The sequence below is a fragment of the Syzygium oleosum genome, unplaced genomic scaffold (genome assembly GCF_021117445.2).
Source record: "Syzygium oleosum isolate NSW1041296 unplaced genomic scaffold, Sole_v2.1 Sole_v2.19, whole genome shotgun sequence".
Taxonomy (NCBI): Eukaryota; Viridiplantae; Streptophyta; class Magnoliopsida; order Myrtales; family Myrtaceae; genus Syzygium; species Syzygium oleosum.
This window is the reverse complement of record NW_026607503.1, coordinates 5,934,048-5,948,206: the sequence shown is the minus strand read 5'-3', so window position 1 is coordinate 5,948,206 and position 14,159 is coordinate 5,934,048. Positions and strand designations below refer to the sequence as shown.

At 39.5% G+C, this 14,159-nt stretch overlaps 1 protein-coding gene and 1 long non-coding RNA gene across 2 annotated transcripts; both read right to left on the bottom strand.

Annotated features, from left to right (window-relative positions):
- Nucleotides 1–4,744: 4,744 nt before the first annotated feature.
- Nucleotides 4,745–7,111, bottom strand: LOC115674057 (pentatricopeptide repeat-containing protein At3g02490, mitochondrial). The gene has a single exon (XM_030596379.2). The coding sequence runs from the start codon at nucleotides 6,978–6,980 to the stop codon at nucleotides 4,992–4,994; it is 1,989 nt and encodes a 662-aa protein (XP_030452239.1). The 5' UTR covers nucleotides 6,981–7,111; the 3' UTR covers nucleotides 4,745–4,991.
- Nucleotides 7,112–10,825: 3,714 nt separating this feature from the next.
- On the bottom strand, nucleotides 10,826–12,950 carry LOC130140524 (uncharacterized). Its single transcript, XR_008818513.1, has 2 exons — nucleotides 12,630–12,950; nucleotides 10,826–11,228 (listed from the first exon to the last, which is right to left on the bottom strand). It is a non-coding gene; the product is annotated as an uncharacterized LOC130140524 (long non-coding RNA).
- Nucleotides 12,951–14,159: the final 1,209 nt, after the last annotated feature.

Below are 14,159 nucleotides of genomic sequence, written 5' to 3'. Positions count from 1 at the left end.
CCTCGCCGAGCATCGCCTAGGGCTCGTCCTTGCCAGTTGAGGGTAGGCCTCGCCAAATCTAGCCTGGTGAGGCTGACCCTTGCCAGGGCATGCCCTCGCCTAGGCGAGGGTCAGTTGGGCGTCACCTGTGGCGAGCGAGGCCAGGAAACCAACCATGGCCGGTGGCTAGTGGTCGATCATCGGCCAAAGGTAGAAAAAAGGAAGAAAAAAAAAGAAAAGAAGGAAAAAAAGAAAAAATACTTTAAAAAATCGAAAAAAATTTAAAATATTATTAAAAAAATTTCATGTCAACACCGGTGGTGCCACGTAAGCCGGCTAACATCCACGTCAGTAATATCCAGCTAAAATTAGCCAGAATGACTAAATTGACACAAAAACAAAAGGTTTATTACTATATTAGCACCAAAATAAGGTTTAGGATTAAATTAGTACGAATGTAAAAGGTTTATGACTTTTCTGACGCTTTTCCCGCTCAATAACTAACTATGGTCACGCTTAATACCCGTGACAAAGGCAACCAAGTTTCCCCCTTTTAGCTAGGTCTCCACCTATATCAACCGGTGATTTGACCCAAAAGGACTTCATGTTAATAGTATGCATACTTACCCCCCAATGAGTTCTAATCATAGTAACATAAGCATAATCCACTAACCTCATTCTCCAATAACCGACAATCAAAACCAAAATCCATGTTAAAACTCAGGTTCACTAACAAAATCATACAACTTTTCAAAATTCAAAATATCAGATAACATACCTTTCATAAACCAAAATATATATTCTGTCATAACTCAGCTCATCAATCAAAATATTTTTCATACAAACATATCTCAAAGTATTTGAGAATTCATTTCATAAACTAGATTCACAAAGCAGTATATTTATAGAACCTTTCATAACAAGTTTCCTATAACGTTTCTCAAACCATTCATATATACTAAAAGCAGACTAAAAGCAGCAATTGCTTGATCTAGACTTTTATGCAACCACAATGTCATTTCATAACTCATAATATATCTAATACATATTGCTTTCGAAATATAAGTTTACAAACTCGAAGAAAAGATAGCACGACTCACTTGGAAAAATCGAAAACCAACCTACAAAGGTTACTTGAACCACCAAACTCATATTCCTATCAATTTATCGAAAAACGATATCAAACTCCAAGTAAAATAGTACTCTAACAAATGACTCGATTAAACTATGTTTATTTGTCGACCAATCGACTCATACGCACTAACAAGTAAACTCATTCATTGCGAACATTCATCTTTGTCACACGAAACTTCAAAAATCCGTTTCTATCAAATCATAATTCAAAATCGATTTTCGTTAGACCCCACGGCTCCACAACACCCTAAACTATCATCTCCACATAATTCACAGCTTAACAACTCCTAAATTGAACCCCACAATTTAAAATTCACATAACTCCGAATTTATGACTTAGGGCGTGTTTGCTTCACGGAAAATTAATAATTTAAAGCAATATCTTGTATCGCTTATAAAAATGAACGAACGGAATAAAATTTCATTGTCTACGAAAATATTTAGATATAAAATGTTGTCAATAGTGAACATTTTTCACTAACTAATTAAATAAAACGGTACAAGTGATTATTTTTAGGAAAATATTTTTCAAATTATTCATTTTTCGAGAAACAAACAGAACTTTAACTAGAAAAGTTACTCCAATTAGATTAACGAGTTCGATTACTTACCGAGCATTGCAAAATGGAGTTAATTCGACTTGTCGAGATGTCCGAAATGTGTACGCGCGAAAATTTCTGTCACTTTTCTTCTTTTTCTCCTTTCCTATTCACGAACGAGCTCGCTTTTCTCTTTTGTCCGCTGCCTTCAATGACTTCACGGGTATCATCTGGGAAGGAAACTGAAGGTGCGCTGAGTTGGCTATTGAAGACATTGGCTTGGGCTTTGTTGGGCCCATCTATTACAAGTTTGCCCCAAGAATCAAGTTCCAGAACTCTGATATCAATAGGCTGATGTTGAGCTTGTAAAGATGAACAGTCAAACTCAATCTTCAAGAAGTCGTTGATAAGATTTGTTGTTCAAATGGTTTCATAGAAAAGTGAAGAGACATTACTCAGCTTTACCGTGAAATAAGGTAATTTGGGGTCTCTAGTTTAGCCTACGATTATGCCGTGATCATCCATTAATTGAAAACTTTTCTAAAGTTCCTAACGCATAAGCTAGAAGACATCAAATAGCAGCTAAGTTACATCAATTCGAGTGGCTCGTGTACTTGTTCGTGTGTGTTCAATCGAAGGCATCTTCAGTGCATCATCAAAGACTTAGAATCTATTCCACTGCGTGATTGTATTGTAACTGCGTCTTTTGCCTACGTTCTCTCGTTTGTCTCTCAGCTCCCAGCTTAATATATAGTACGAGTTAGGCTTCACAGTAAGCATGGATTCGAGGACATCAGAAATGAAAGAGTAACTACATTATAGTTGAAACAAAAGGAGAATTAACCCTAGATTTGTCGAGTTGGTTAAAACTCAACACCATATGTCAGGGGGAAAATTGTCCAAAAAGTCCTAAACCTATTGTACTTTGGTCAATTCAGTCTTAAACCTTTCAATTTTGTTAATTGAGTCATAAACATATTCAAGTTTTGCCAAATTAAGTCCATTTGGCCAATTTTAGCTAGAAATTACTAATGTGGACGCCGGTCGTTCTACATAGCACGATCGGCGCTGTGTATAATTTTTATATTTTTTTCTTTCTTTCTTTTTATTTTTTCTTCCAAGCCCGACAAGGGTCAGCTGGACCTTGTCAAACTTGGTAGGAAAAAAAAAGGTAAAAAAAGAAAATGAAAAAAGAAAAAAAATTCAAAATTCAAACATTATAAAAAAAAAATTTATCTACATAAATGCCAACCGTCCTACGTGGCACTACCAACAAAATTGAAAAGTTTATTTATGACTAAATTAGCCAAAGTACAATATATTTATGACTTTTTTGACAATTTTCCCAAGCGTAGGGTGATCGTTCAATGGCAATAGGACTTAGGACAGCTCTAAGGCTCGAATCCAATGGAGATTTGTCGAGTAGATCCAAATTCTCTGTATTCCATTTAAGAAAAAGAAGTGCAAAGAAAAATTATTCATTGAAACAATTTGTTTCTTTTTTCATCCGGAAGAGATCTTTTTGGTCCAGACAAAGCAGCAGCAGAAACACAACAGTGCGAAACCTCCACAACGAAAGCACGCTCACTTGTCTTCAAAACAACAAATGACGCTTTCTCCGGTCCCCGCCCGTGCAGTTCAAATGGACAACATATCACTGAAACGCCCAATTATGTCAGAAACCCACGCCACTTGATCCTGTTTTCAACTGATTCCCTTCTTAGACAGAGGTGGGCATCGCCACTAGCGAGTGCTCCTGACATGTTTCTTCTTTCCGTTTGACCCATTATTTCACAGAGAAATTCTTGCGCGCCCCCGAAGCACGTGGGCTCAAGTGATCCGAGCCTTTAGATCATGTGGGTCTCGCACACGACCCGTGTCATTAGACAGTTCAGATCAAATAGGTTTACCAGTAAACATCAGTCTTCAAGATTGTAAACCTTAAACATGAAGTTGTTGGTGTTGACAACAAACTTTAGTGCTAGTTGCTCTTCATTCTAGAATAATAATAGACAGATTGAGATTCACTTATGAAATTGATTTATTGAGTGACGTGACAAATGCATATCTGATGATTGGTTTCTACACTTGTTTGACTTTTACACAATTAGGTCTTTAAACTAGTTTATGCAGTTTAGTACTCTAACTAACATCAGTTTTGCAATTGAGTCCCATCGTAATTAACACACTTAATTACGCAGACCAGATTGCTAACATGTCAATGAAAAATGACAAAGATCTTAATTTATTATAAATAAATAAAAACGAACAATTTTTGTGAAAAAGAGAAAAGGTGAAAGCTTCATAATAAAAGATTAATTTTTGTATCATTAAAATTCTTGCTAATAGGCTAAGAGTGGTTTTGTCTAGCTTTGTTAGCTTGAATCGATGTGCTTTGTTACCTCCATGTGCTGCTGGGTCATGAGGTGACAAGTTCTCCTGAACAGTTCATCGACTGGACCAAGGCTTGTATTACTTCTCCTCCCTTCTATGTGGTTATAAATTGTAGTTTGGAGGATTATTTTCATGGTGGCAAAGGCTTGAGGCAAGGAGGAGATCCAGTTTCTCCTTATATCTTTGTTGTGGTTATTGAAGTGCTCCCTCGGATGATAAACAAAGCTGCTGAGCAAGGTAAGTTTCCATTCCATACGATTTGTTCTAAAAATCAAGTTATCAACTTTGTGTTTTGCTAATGATATCTTGATTCTTACTAACGGAAGTGCAGGGGCTCCAAGGAAAATCGTCAATATATTTGATAAGTTCTGTAAAATGTTTGGACTTAGACTTCACCCACAAAAGACAGGGTTTTATACTTCTGGTATTTCAAGTGATTCCCCGGAAGAGTTGGTCCATCTTAGTGGTTTTAAAGTTGAGGTTCTACCTGTGAGGTACTTGGGTCTTCCTGAGTCTCAGGCAGACTCACCGGAAAGGATTGTAAACAGACCTAGACGATTTTGAGTAGAGTGAAAGGTTGGAGTGTTGAAAGGCTATCATTTGCTCGTGCACGTCAGAAGTACATCAAGCGGGCGTGATAAACAGTAAAGTAAAGCAGTGACAGCATCCGTTTTCCAGGTTACAAGTGTAAAGTAAGATTAGGGTCCAATCATCAATTTAATCCATATCACAAAAACTTCGACATGGTGATATATAATGAGCCCAATAAATGCAAGTAAAGAATGGACTTACGCGGGCTTTATTTGCAAGAATATTGAGGTGCTTGCCACTCTGAGGACAAGAAATAGTCAACAAAGGCAACAAAAACTCTCTTGCCAACCAAAATTCCTGAAAACAAGATATTCTACCTATTCCTCACATAGCACAACAGGATTTTACTAAGGCTTATGCAGCCGCAGGGGCAACAGTGCCTTTAGACTTTGAACAAAAGAGATCCAAAACATCCGCATGGTTACGTATGTGTCTCGGGCACTTAGAAAGAAGCTCTTGTGCTTCATTATGCCTCCTAACCTTGAAGAAGGCTTCGAACATTTGGAGAAACACAGATGTAGATGGGAATTTTTTCGAGGTCATTGCCTTTAGAAAAGCAAGAGCATCGTCTTTGCTTCCTTTCTTTGATATGTGCTGGATAAAAGGATGAAGGAAAGGTGGGTATCCATGTTCCTTCATCAAACTCAAAAGTGTCAATGCATCTTCAAATCCTCCTTGAGCCAGCAATTTCTTTATCAAAAGTTTGCACGTAGTATGCCAAGGCTTCAACTCATTGTTGGATGCACAATCTTTCAAAATTCGGCAAGCATCAAATGCTCTGTTCTTATCGCAATATGCATTAACCAGTGAATCAAGAGCGCGGCTTGCAGAAGAACCTGCGTCCTTCTCAACCATCTCATGGAAATAATCAGAAACCTTTTCAAGATCTCCCGAAACACAAAGCCCTTCTATTAGCGATGCAGTGGTCCTGAAATCAGAAGTAAGCCCAGATGATTCTAGTGTATCCATGAATTTACTCGCCTCATCCTTTTTACCAGTACTACTAAGCCGGAACGCAATTTTGCTCCGGAGATTGCCACCAGGTAAGAACCCGCACTCCTGCATTACTTTCAAAACCCTGTCGAACTCCCCCAATCTTCCGACACTGTCTAAAGACTTCAAAACTGTATAAAGCATGGAGTCTGTCAGCGTATTCCCTTTCTCTGTATAAACCTTCACAACTCTAGAAAAAAGACCCATATCAAAGTCCTTGCTGACAGCTATTTTCCTCAATAGGAATGTACATTCCTGCGCCGAAGGCTTATCGACACCACTCATTGCAAACTCATATAAATAGACTGCATCCTTGATCATCTTCCTCTTACAAAAGCGACCCAATACCTTGACGTAAGTCTCCCTTTCCATTTCATACCCGACAACCTTCATTTCATCAACCAGCTTCCAAAATCTATCGATACAATCTTCTCTCCCTAAGACAATTGCCATGGCATTATACGTCTGCTTATCGTGCTTAAACAAACCACTTTCTTCGACCCACCTGAATAACATCAATGCTTTCATGGGCTCGGTAGCAAGATTTTCCACTACCTTCTTAACCACATCGGTCGTAAACTCGACATCTAACTCCCGCAATTTCTTCTCGACATCTTCGCTCCAAACCTCATTCTTCAATATCCTATAAATCCCGGAGGGATTCTTCTCAACAGAGTTATTAACCGATCCAGATGCGAAAACACCTCTCAGCTTCTCCGCATCACTCTCTCTCCCCTCTTTCTCAAACGTCTCCAACACTTTATCTCTAACGTATCCCGACATGCCATAACCCCGTTTCTTCATAGTCTCATACAAATCCCAGAATTCAGAGATAAAGCCATTCACACCCAATACACCCAGCATCAAATTATACGATTTCGAGCTCAACCTCTCGCTATTGTTCACTGAAACCCAATCGAAAAACTTACCCGCAGCGCGAGGACTAGCGGAGAGGCTCTCCAAGACCTTCAGAACCACGTCATCGCTCACGGCGACATTGTTCCGCACCAGCTTCAGCTCCTTCGCCGCATCCTCCGAGTCCTCGAATTTCGCGAAAGCATCGGCGAGGACCGCGTGATCCGAGTCCTTCACTTCGACGGCCGGCTCCGACGTGAAGGTCCTGGCTGCGAAGGAGCTACTGGGTCTCGCCAAGCTCGCGATTTGGGCACCGAACGGGAGTCCCGGAGGCGAGTTACGAAGAGGGTCGGTGCGGAAAAGCGAAGCGAAGCGACGGAGCGAGTGGGGACTCGGGTTGGAGAGCGAGGAAGGGTGGTGCGGAGAGTGCCGTGGGACGTTCGATCTTGAACGGAGGTGGGCTCGGGAGAGGAGCGAACGCCATGAATGTCTCATTTCTGCGCGATCTTTGCGATGCGATTGCCGCGAGGGTTCTTGTGAAATGGAGGAGGAGGAGGAGCGGTCGAAGACCAGCGTGGGTGCGGGCGATGGCGAGACGAGGGAGGGGCGGCGGCGGCTTAGGGTTTTAGAACGGCACTAACGCTAAACAGTCATTATTTGTGGATTCCGAGATTGGGAGTTCGAATCTCAGTAGCTGCAATTGTAAAGGAGGGACCCTAAGAAAGTAAACTTGCATGCAATAATCTAAGACTCAATTTGCTTCGCGAAAAATAGATAATTTGATCAAAAAAATTTCCTAAAAACAATCTTTTATGTCTCGCTTAAAATAATTAATCATGAAAAATATTTTCATTGTCAATAACAATTTATGTTTAAGTATTTTCGCATACGATGAAAATATTTTTCGTTCTTCGTTTTTGTTAACAATACAAACAATCACATTTTGGGAAAATATTTTCCAAATCATTCATTTTTCATGCTATGTATTGTGGGTGATTGGAGATTTTTTTTGGCTCATGCTTTTTCCACCTCTTTTTTGACTTTTAACCACTCCTATCACCTTAAATTGATCACACTATCTCTTGTAGATCCCAGATTTAAGATTAATTCTTACCTTTTTTCTCCTCTTTTTTTTGATATTCTGATGCATTTATGTATTTGTAAATGGTTTGAATGGATTGTCTCGTAATGTAATTACAATTGTCATAATTTTTTTTGTCAACAGCTAATTATTTCATGTAATCAAAGCAAAAATTAATATTCCATATAATGTTTTGAGAAGCATTTTCTTTTGAATTTGCACGATAATAATAAATGTTATAATTTTTCATGTAGTTAATTTTTTTCATATTTTTAAATTCTTTGAAATATCTTTTAAAAAAACATGCAGTGATGGCATGAAAAATAAATAAAATTTGGAATATAAGATTTACCGAATAAAACAAAAGTTGAGCAATTAAAGTAGGCGGATTATGACGTAATCATACATATTAAAGTTATAACTAAACCAATTGCATTCATTAAAATTAGTTAATTATTCTTTTCACTTTTATTTGTACTCTGTTTATTATTAGAATAATGGTTTCCAGTAATAAAAAAAAGAACTATACCACTTATTAACACTAAAACTTGTTAATTATCTGCCATATAAACTATTTTTTGGAAAGAGAGACACCAATTTCGTCCTAGACGGCAGAAAAAAAATAAAAAAGAAGAAGAAAGGTAAGAAATAATCTTAGATCCAGAATAATCCCCGCATTTGACCTTAATCTTTGTTGTTTGAGTTGAGCATGGTAGATTCTTCTTTTAGTAATTTTAAACCAAAGAAAACGAAGAAAAAAAGGTAAAAAATAATCTTAAATCAAGAGTGAACCCACAAGAGATAATTTGGTCAATTCAAGGTCGTAACGGGTGTCAGAAGTCAAAAAGGGATGGAAAAGATGTGAGCCATTTTTTTTTTACTTTTTGCTGGGGAATAATGTTATTCATCGAGAAAGATCTCTCGTTCTTATTAGATTGTGATTGGATATGCAAATGTTTGGTAAAAAGAAGAATCTTCTCATTTGAGACTAATCCAAAATGAAAAGTGTTCAACTGGAGCATGAAAACGAATGAATTGGTCCTAATTACTCTTTGGAGTGGAAGAAGCAGGGAAATTCTCGAACGAGGAAAAGGACCCAATTCGATCCCCCGATTGGATCGGGAGCAAATGCCTACGAAAAGATCACTTGGATATAAGAAAGAGTCACTTGGATTTTTCCATGGTTTGTTTATCCCTTATCCCCAAAATCCTATTTGTTGATATAGACAGTATAGGGGAAAAGTGTCAGAAAAGTTATAAACATATTGCATTGATGCCAAAGTACTCATAAATCCTTTTTATGGTGTCAATTCAGTCATAAACTATTTATTTTTGTGCCAATTCAATTATTCCGACTGATTATGGCCGGATATTACTAACATGGATGCCGGCTAGACTACATAGCACCGCCGGTAATATTTTTTCGAATTTTTTTCTTTTATTTTTTTTCCTTTCTTGCTTTTTCTTTTTTTTTTCTTTCCTTTCTTCTTCCTCTAGCCGATCGCCAGCCTCTGGCGAGGCTCGCCCTTGCCAACGACAACGAAGGCAAGACCTCACAACCTCTGGCGAGGGCTCGAGTCTCACCAGCCCAATGCGAGGCTACCCTCACGGCTTTCTGGTGAGGTTGAAGGCCGCGACCTCACGGCCTCTGGCTCACCAAAGGTTGGACAAGGTCACAGCCAACCAGCGAGGTCGAAGTCCGCGACCTCGCCAGATCTAGTGAAGTCGAGCCTCGCTTGTGGCCGACGTGGTTACCTTGGTGGCCCTGGCCTTTGGTTGGACGCCGAGGTTTGACGACCAACTAGTGGAAGAAGAAAAGGAAGGAAAAAAAAAAAGAAAGAAAGAAAATTTAAAAATAAATAAATAATTCGAACAATATTAAAATATTATTAAAAGTTGTTCACATCAGCGCCAGCGGTGCCACGTAAGCCAACCGTCATCTACATCAGAAATATCCAACCAAAATTAGACGGAAGGACTGAATTAACACTATATTAAAAGCACTAATGTAATAAGTTTAAAACTTTTCCGACACTTTTCCCGATAATATAGACTTTATGCATATACATTCATGAAAATTACTTACTATCCCCGAGTAAAAGGAGGCAAAATGGGTCATGGATCCATATCTTAACTCGTACATAAAATATAAATTGAACTAGGTTTGATAGAGCAAAGCCAAGCTAATGACGTCTTCTAGTGGATCCGAAAAGAACCCACTTTCGATCCATCCATTGAAAACGGTAAAAAGGCGGAGAGCCTCCGCTCAACTCCGAATGCATTTTAATGGAGCACTCGTGCAGAGACGTTCTTTCGATTCGAGTCTTTAAATTGTAAACAAACAAGAAAAAAGGGTCTATAAATAAACAAAAGTGATTCAATTTAACACGCGATGGACGTTGTTCCACAATGTTCTTGTTTTGACATTTTCAGTTTTTTTGTTATAACTCATAGTTTATTCACTCGCAACTTTTATTTTGTAATATCGATACCAAAAGTAAAAGTTAAGACAATGAAGACGCTTATACAATTCACAGGCTCCGCAGGCATTCCGGGATCTCCTTCTTTGACTTCTTAAACTTCTCAAAGCCGGCGAAATGATTTTCGAGATACACGAAGATGACTTTGGTGGCGATGCGGAGGACTCCTCTTCTTCAAGTTCTGTCCAGGAACCACCCGTGTTCGACTAAATGTCAGTTGATTGGCTAGCAAGAGCTCTCGAAACTCGAAGGCACCAATCGCCCCCATTCAAGTCAACGTTCCAGACTTCGAAGGCTTGCCAAGTGCAGAAGAGCATTGTGACAGGCTTCCATTGAAGCTTTCTTTGATTATTAAGATCTCCCTAATGCGAGGAAAGTCCAGTTCATTGCTCCAAACTGAAAGGCCATGCTCTAATCAGGTGGCAACAATACCAGAGTAGACAGAGAAGGGGAATTCCAAGGTCTCTACTTGGGCTGAAATGAAGCTATGGTTAGATGAGAAGTTCTTTCCTCTTGATTATAAGCGAACTTCGCTTCAAATGCTTCACGAGTTGAAGCACCGGAATGATCAATCGATTTCCAACTGCACTGAGGATATTTACAAGTTGCCGAACTTGATAAGCTTAAACAAAGGTGATGATCAAGTTGTGACTCAGCCTCGCAAGTAGCCTTAAGCAAAGCCTAGAGGAGAGAACCCATTGTGCATTTCTCACATTCAAGTGACATACTTGATTTGACAAGGAGAAAATCACCAAAAACGCGAAAGACGCCATTCGAGGTTTATTCTAAACACTCATCTTCTTCTCATTGAGAATCGGTGTATATATATGTAATTGCAAAGTTTGACTACATCTTCCTATGCTACAACTTACTAGACAATTAAATAATACGACTCGCTAAGCAAGTTTGCAGCCAACAAAGCATAACAGACAAGAGTTTCGCAATTCCACTGCCAACTGCTATTAGTAACCGGATACATATCAGCCTTGACTTGCTGACTTGGATACCGCATCGTGAGGAGTTGGACGCCACTTCATGCCCCTGCATCAGTTTGTAATGGGGAGTGTGTACTTCAGGGTCTCCCTTGTCGATAGGGTCTCGGAATCTCTTTGCCCCCAATAACAAACTATCTTGGCCTTTCAAATTTGCCTCCAAATCAGATAGAGAGTGTCGTCTGAGTACCTGCACTAAGAAGCTGGTATGCCGATTTCACTGATAAATCTCCAGACTTACAAGGCCACCATACCACATTTCTGGCGACCATCAACTCATAATCAGCAGGTAAACATTCTGCTCCAACGAGTACATGGTATGCACAGCCCAACAAAAGTATCAATTTTACAAGAACTTATCTATTCTTAAGTACGTAGTTGAACGACACGTATAAATGACCAAGCATTCATCATTTAAGGGAGAAACAACCACGACCAGCGAAGTTTCTGGTCATGTTCTTCACATTCAAGACAAAAAATGTAACGATTCCATGATGAATCGATATTGATCCCCCGTGATTCCTTCCCACATAAGTGAACATGCCTGTGGGACCAAAACATCGTCCAAATGAGACTAGAATCATCACGTTTCATATTCAGAGAGAGGTGGCCAGCAAACATTCAATATGTACACGACATGAATCGAGCATGGCAAAGGCAAGGAATTTATGTTATTTGAGTACAATGAATAGCTACACTTTATAGGTATAGCTCAAGCCACCAACAAACGAGACCAAACACCCATGATTCCAAGCTCAAATGAGGCTAGACAGCAGGCACTTAAAAGATAATTATCTCATTCGAATCACCAAAATATGACGAATCCATGAAAAATGGACGAGGACCTCACGGCTAGTATATTTCTCCTTTCTTTATGCACAAACTCAAGACTTCATCAATTCACAGCATGACACCAATTGCATCAACATATGGCTTATACCAAAAAATATATATGTATCCGCTCACAATGGAAAGGATCTCACAACTGCATATCCAGATTAGCGAGAAGCCAAAGTATCCTAAACAGTGAAATCCACTCAGTTTTGTTTGAACTTGGTAAATGACACGTTTAAATTCAGTCATGTTTCAAACAAGTAATTCTCAACCATATCCAGAGATCAACCCATAAACATATCCATCTATGATAGGAAGGTTAACGGAAATGGCCTGAAATCAAGGTCAACAACACGTATACAAGAGAGTAAACACAAACTGAGTTGACAAAGTACATATGGAAGCCTCTGTTATGGATTAAAATAACTCGAATCTAAATGACGTGAATGAATCAAACATATAGAGAATAATCAGAGTCTGCGAAAAACTTCGAGACATATAGGCACAGGCAAAGCTTCTCTAATATGTACACAATCTTGTTCAGGCATTTTAACAAACACATTGTCATCAATTCGAACAAAAGATATAGATGTAATGTTAACGCGATATTCTGATCCAAACTATCATCGCATCATCAGAGCAAACTCAAATCATTAATGGAACCTCAGACGTGATTGATTTTCACAAAGACAATATCCAAGACTCGCGGCTTCTGCTTCGCGTGGAAACTGACTGAAGACAGAGTATATGGCCTTACCTTAGTGCTATTGAACATCTAGCCTCAAACGGTGAGCAAGTATGAGAGTGGATATCCTTGGTATGGGCCGGAAGAGTATGGGACCGAGTTAAAGCTTTGTTATTGTAATTTTTAATTTATTTTTATATTTCTATCTCTCTCTTTTCTTTTTATATTTGTTTGCGTAATTTGTCGGCAAAAATCAGGTGTCAACAACTAGCAATAGACTCTTGGCGAGAAGAGGTCCTGGATTTCGTCTGTCCCATTCTCGCGTTTCAAGGATGATATGATCACCCACCCTAAAAAGTAGCATCGAAATGGCCCTGGATCTTTTGTAATGGAATGTGGTGTGTACTGCATAGACCCTACGATAGATGAGATGATGCCAAACCGGTGTGACTCTTCCTATCACTTCACTTCGTTCGATATAGCGTGTTTCTTGTGGAAGCTCTGGCTTTCCTAGTTAATGATGTTCAGTTCCAGACCGAATGCTGTAGGAACGTCTCTCGCGTTAAGTATTTTCCCTCCAGAACCTTAAACTCATAGCATGCCCCTGTTTTTAAGCAATCGCCAGCCAGAATTGGTGGAAAGAGCCATGTTGAAGTGTTCGGGAGTTCAGACACTCCGACCAGATGACGAAAAGGTAGGGGAAAGCGGGTCATCTTGTCTGATCTCGCGCGATGGCTCGAAGCTCCCGGTCGCCTTACCGTGAAGGAGCAAGGTATAGTGCACAGTGGAAATGCAGTGTTCATAATTCTGCAGAAAGATCAAGGCGGAGACCCTCGGCTACAAGGACAGTTACACGCTCGTAAGCTTTCAATATATCAAATTAAGAAACCAAATAAAATCAAATTAAGTTTATTTTCCAACTTGTCAGACTGTCCAGATAATCATGTCATTGTTCTTAAGTTCATGTAGTATCTACAGTTTAGTATCTTCTTGGGCAAGAGAGACTTGAAACAAGCCGTGAAACTTGCCCGCTTCATAGTAGTGTTGTGCTACACAGACCGCCCAAACCGGAAACCTCCTGGACCGGACACAACCGCCGGTTTGATCCGATTCCGGAAGTGTCGGTCCAGTTTCCGATTTCTAAAAGTGGAACCGGTGTCCAGACGATCCAGTTCCCTATTCCTGATCTTAGGACCAACTAGTCCAGTCTCCAGTTCTCAATTTTGGAAATCAATTCGGACCGGGAACCGATCACCCCTACTTCATAGTTCTGCTTTAAAGTTGAAAGCACTTCCAAATTAACTATTCTGCATTTCCATGGTAACTCGTTTAAATTAAAAAAATATATTTAATTTCAATGTCTAGCCTAAATTCTGCATTTCCGTCCGACCACTTACGTTTGATACGGACGCTTCGTGGAGTAGATCACTTCCTGCGAGACGAAAATGCACTTATCACCAAGGCCGAACAGTTGCTTATGGGCTTCAAGAACCCGAAATTGGCCCACTGTAGCAGAGAAGCCGACAAGGTTGCAAACTGGATTGCCAAAGCCAAAGGAACATGGGGTTAATTCCAAAAAAAAGCACCAACTTTAGGTCGAGG

Coding starts and splice junctions, on each gene's coding strand:
- LOC115674057 (XM_030596379.2), bottom strand. CDS start 6,980: ATGAGACATTCATGGCGTTCGCTCCTCTCCCGAGCCCACCTCCGTTCA.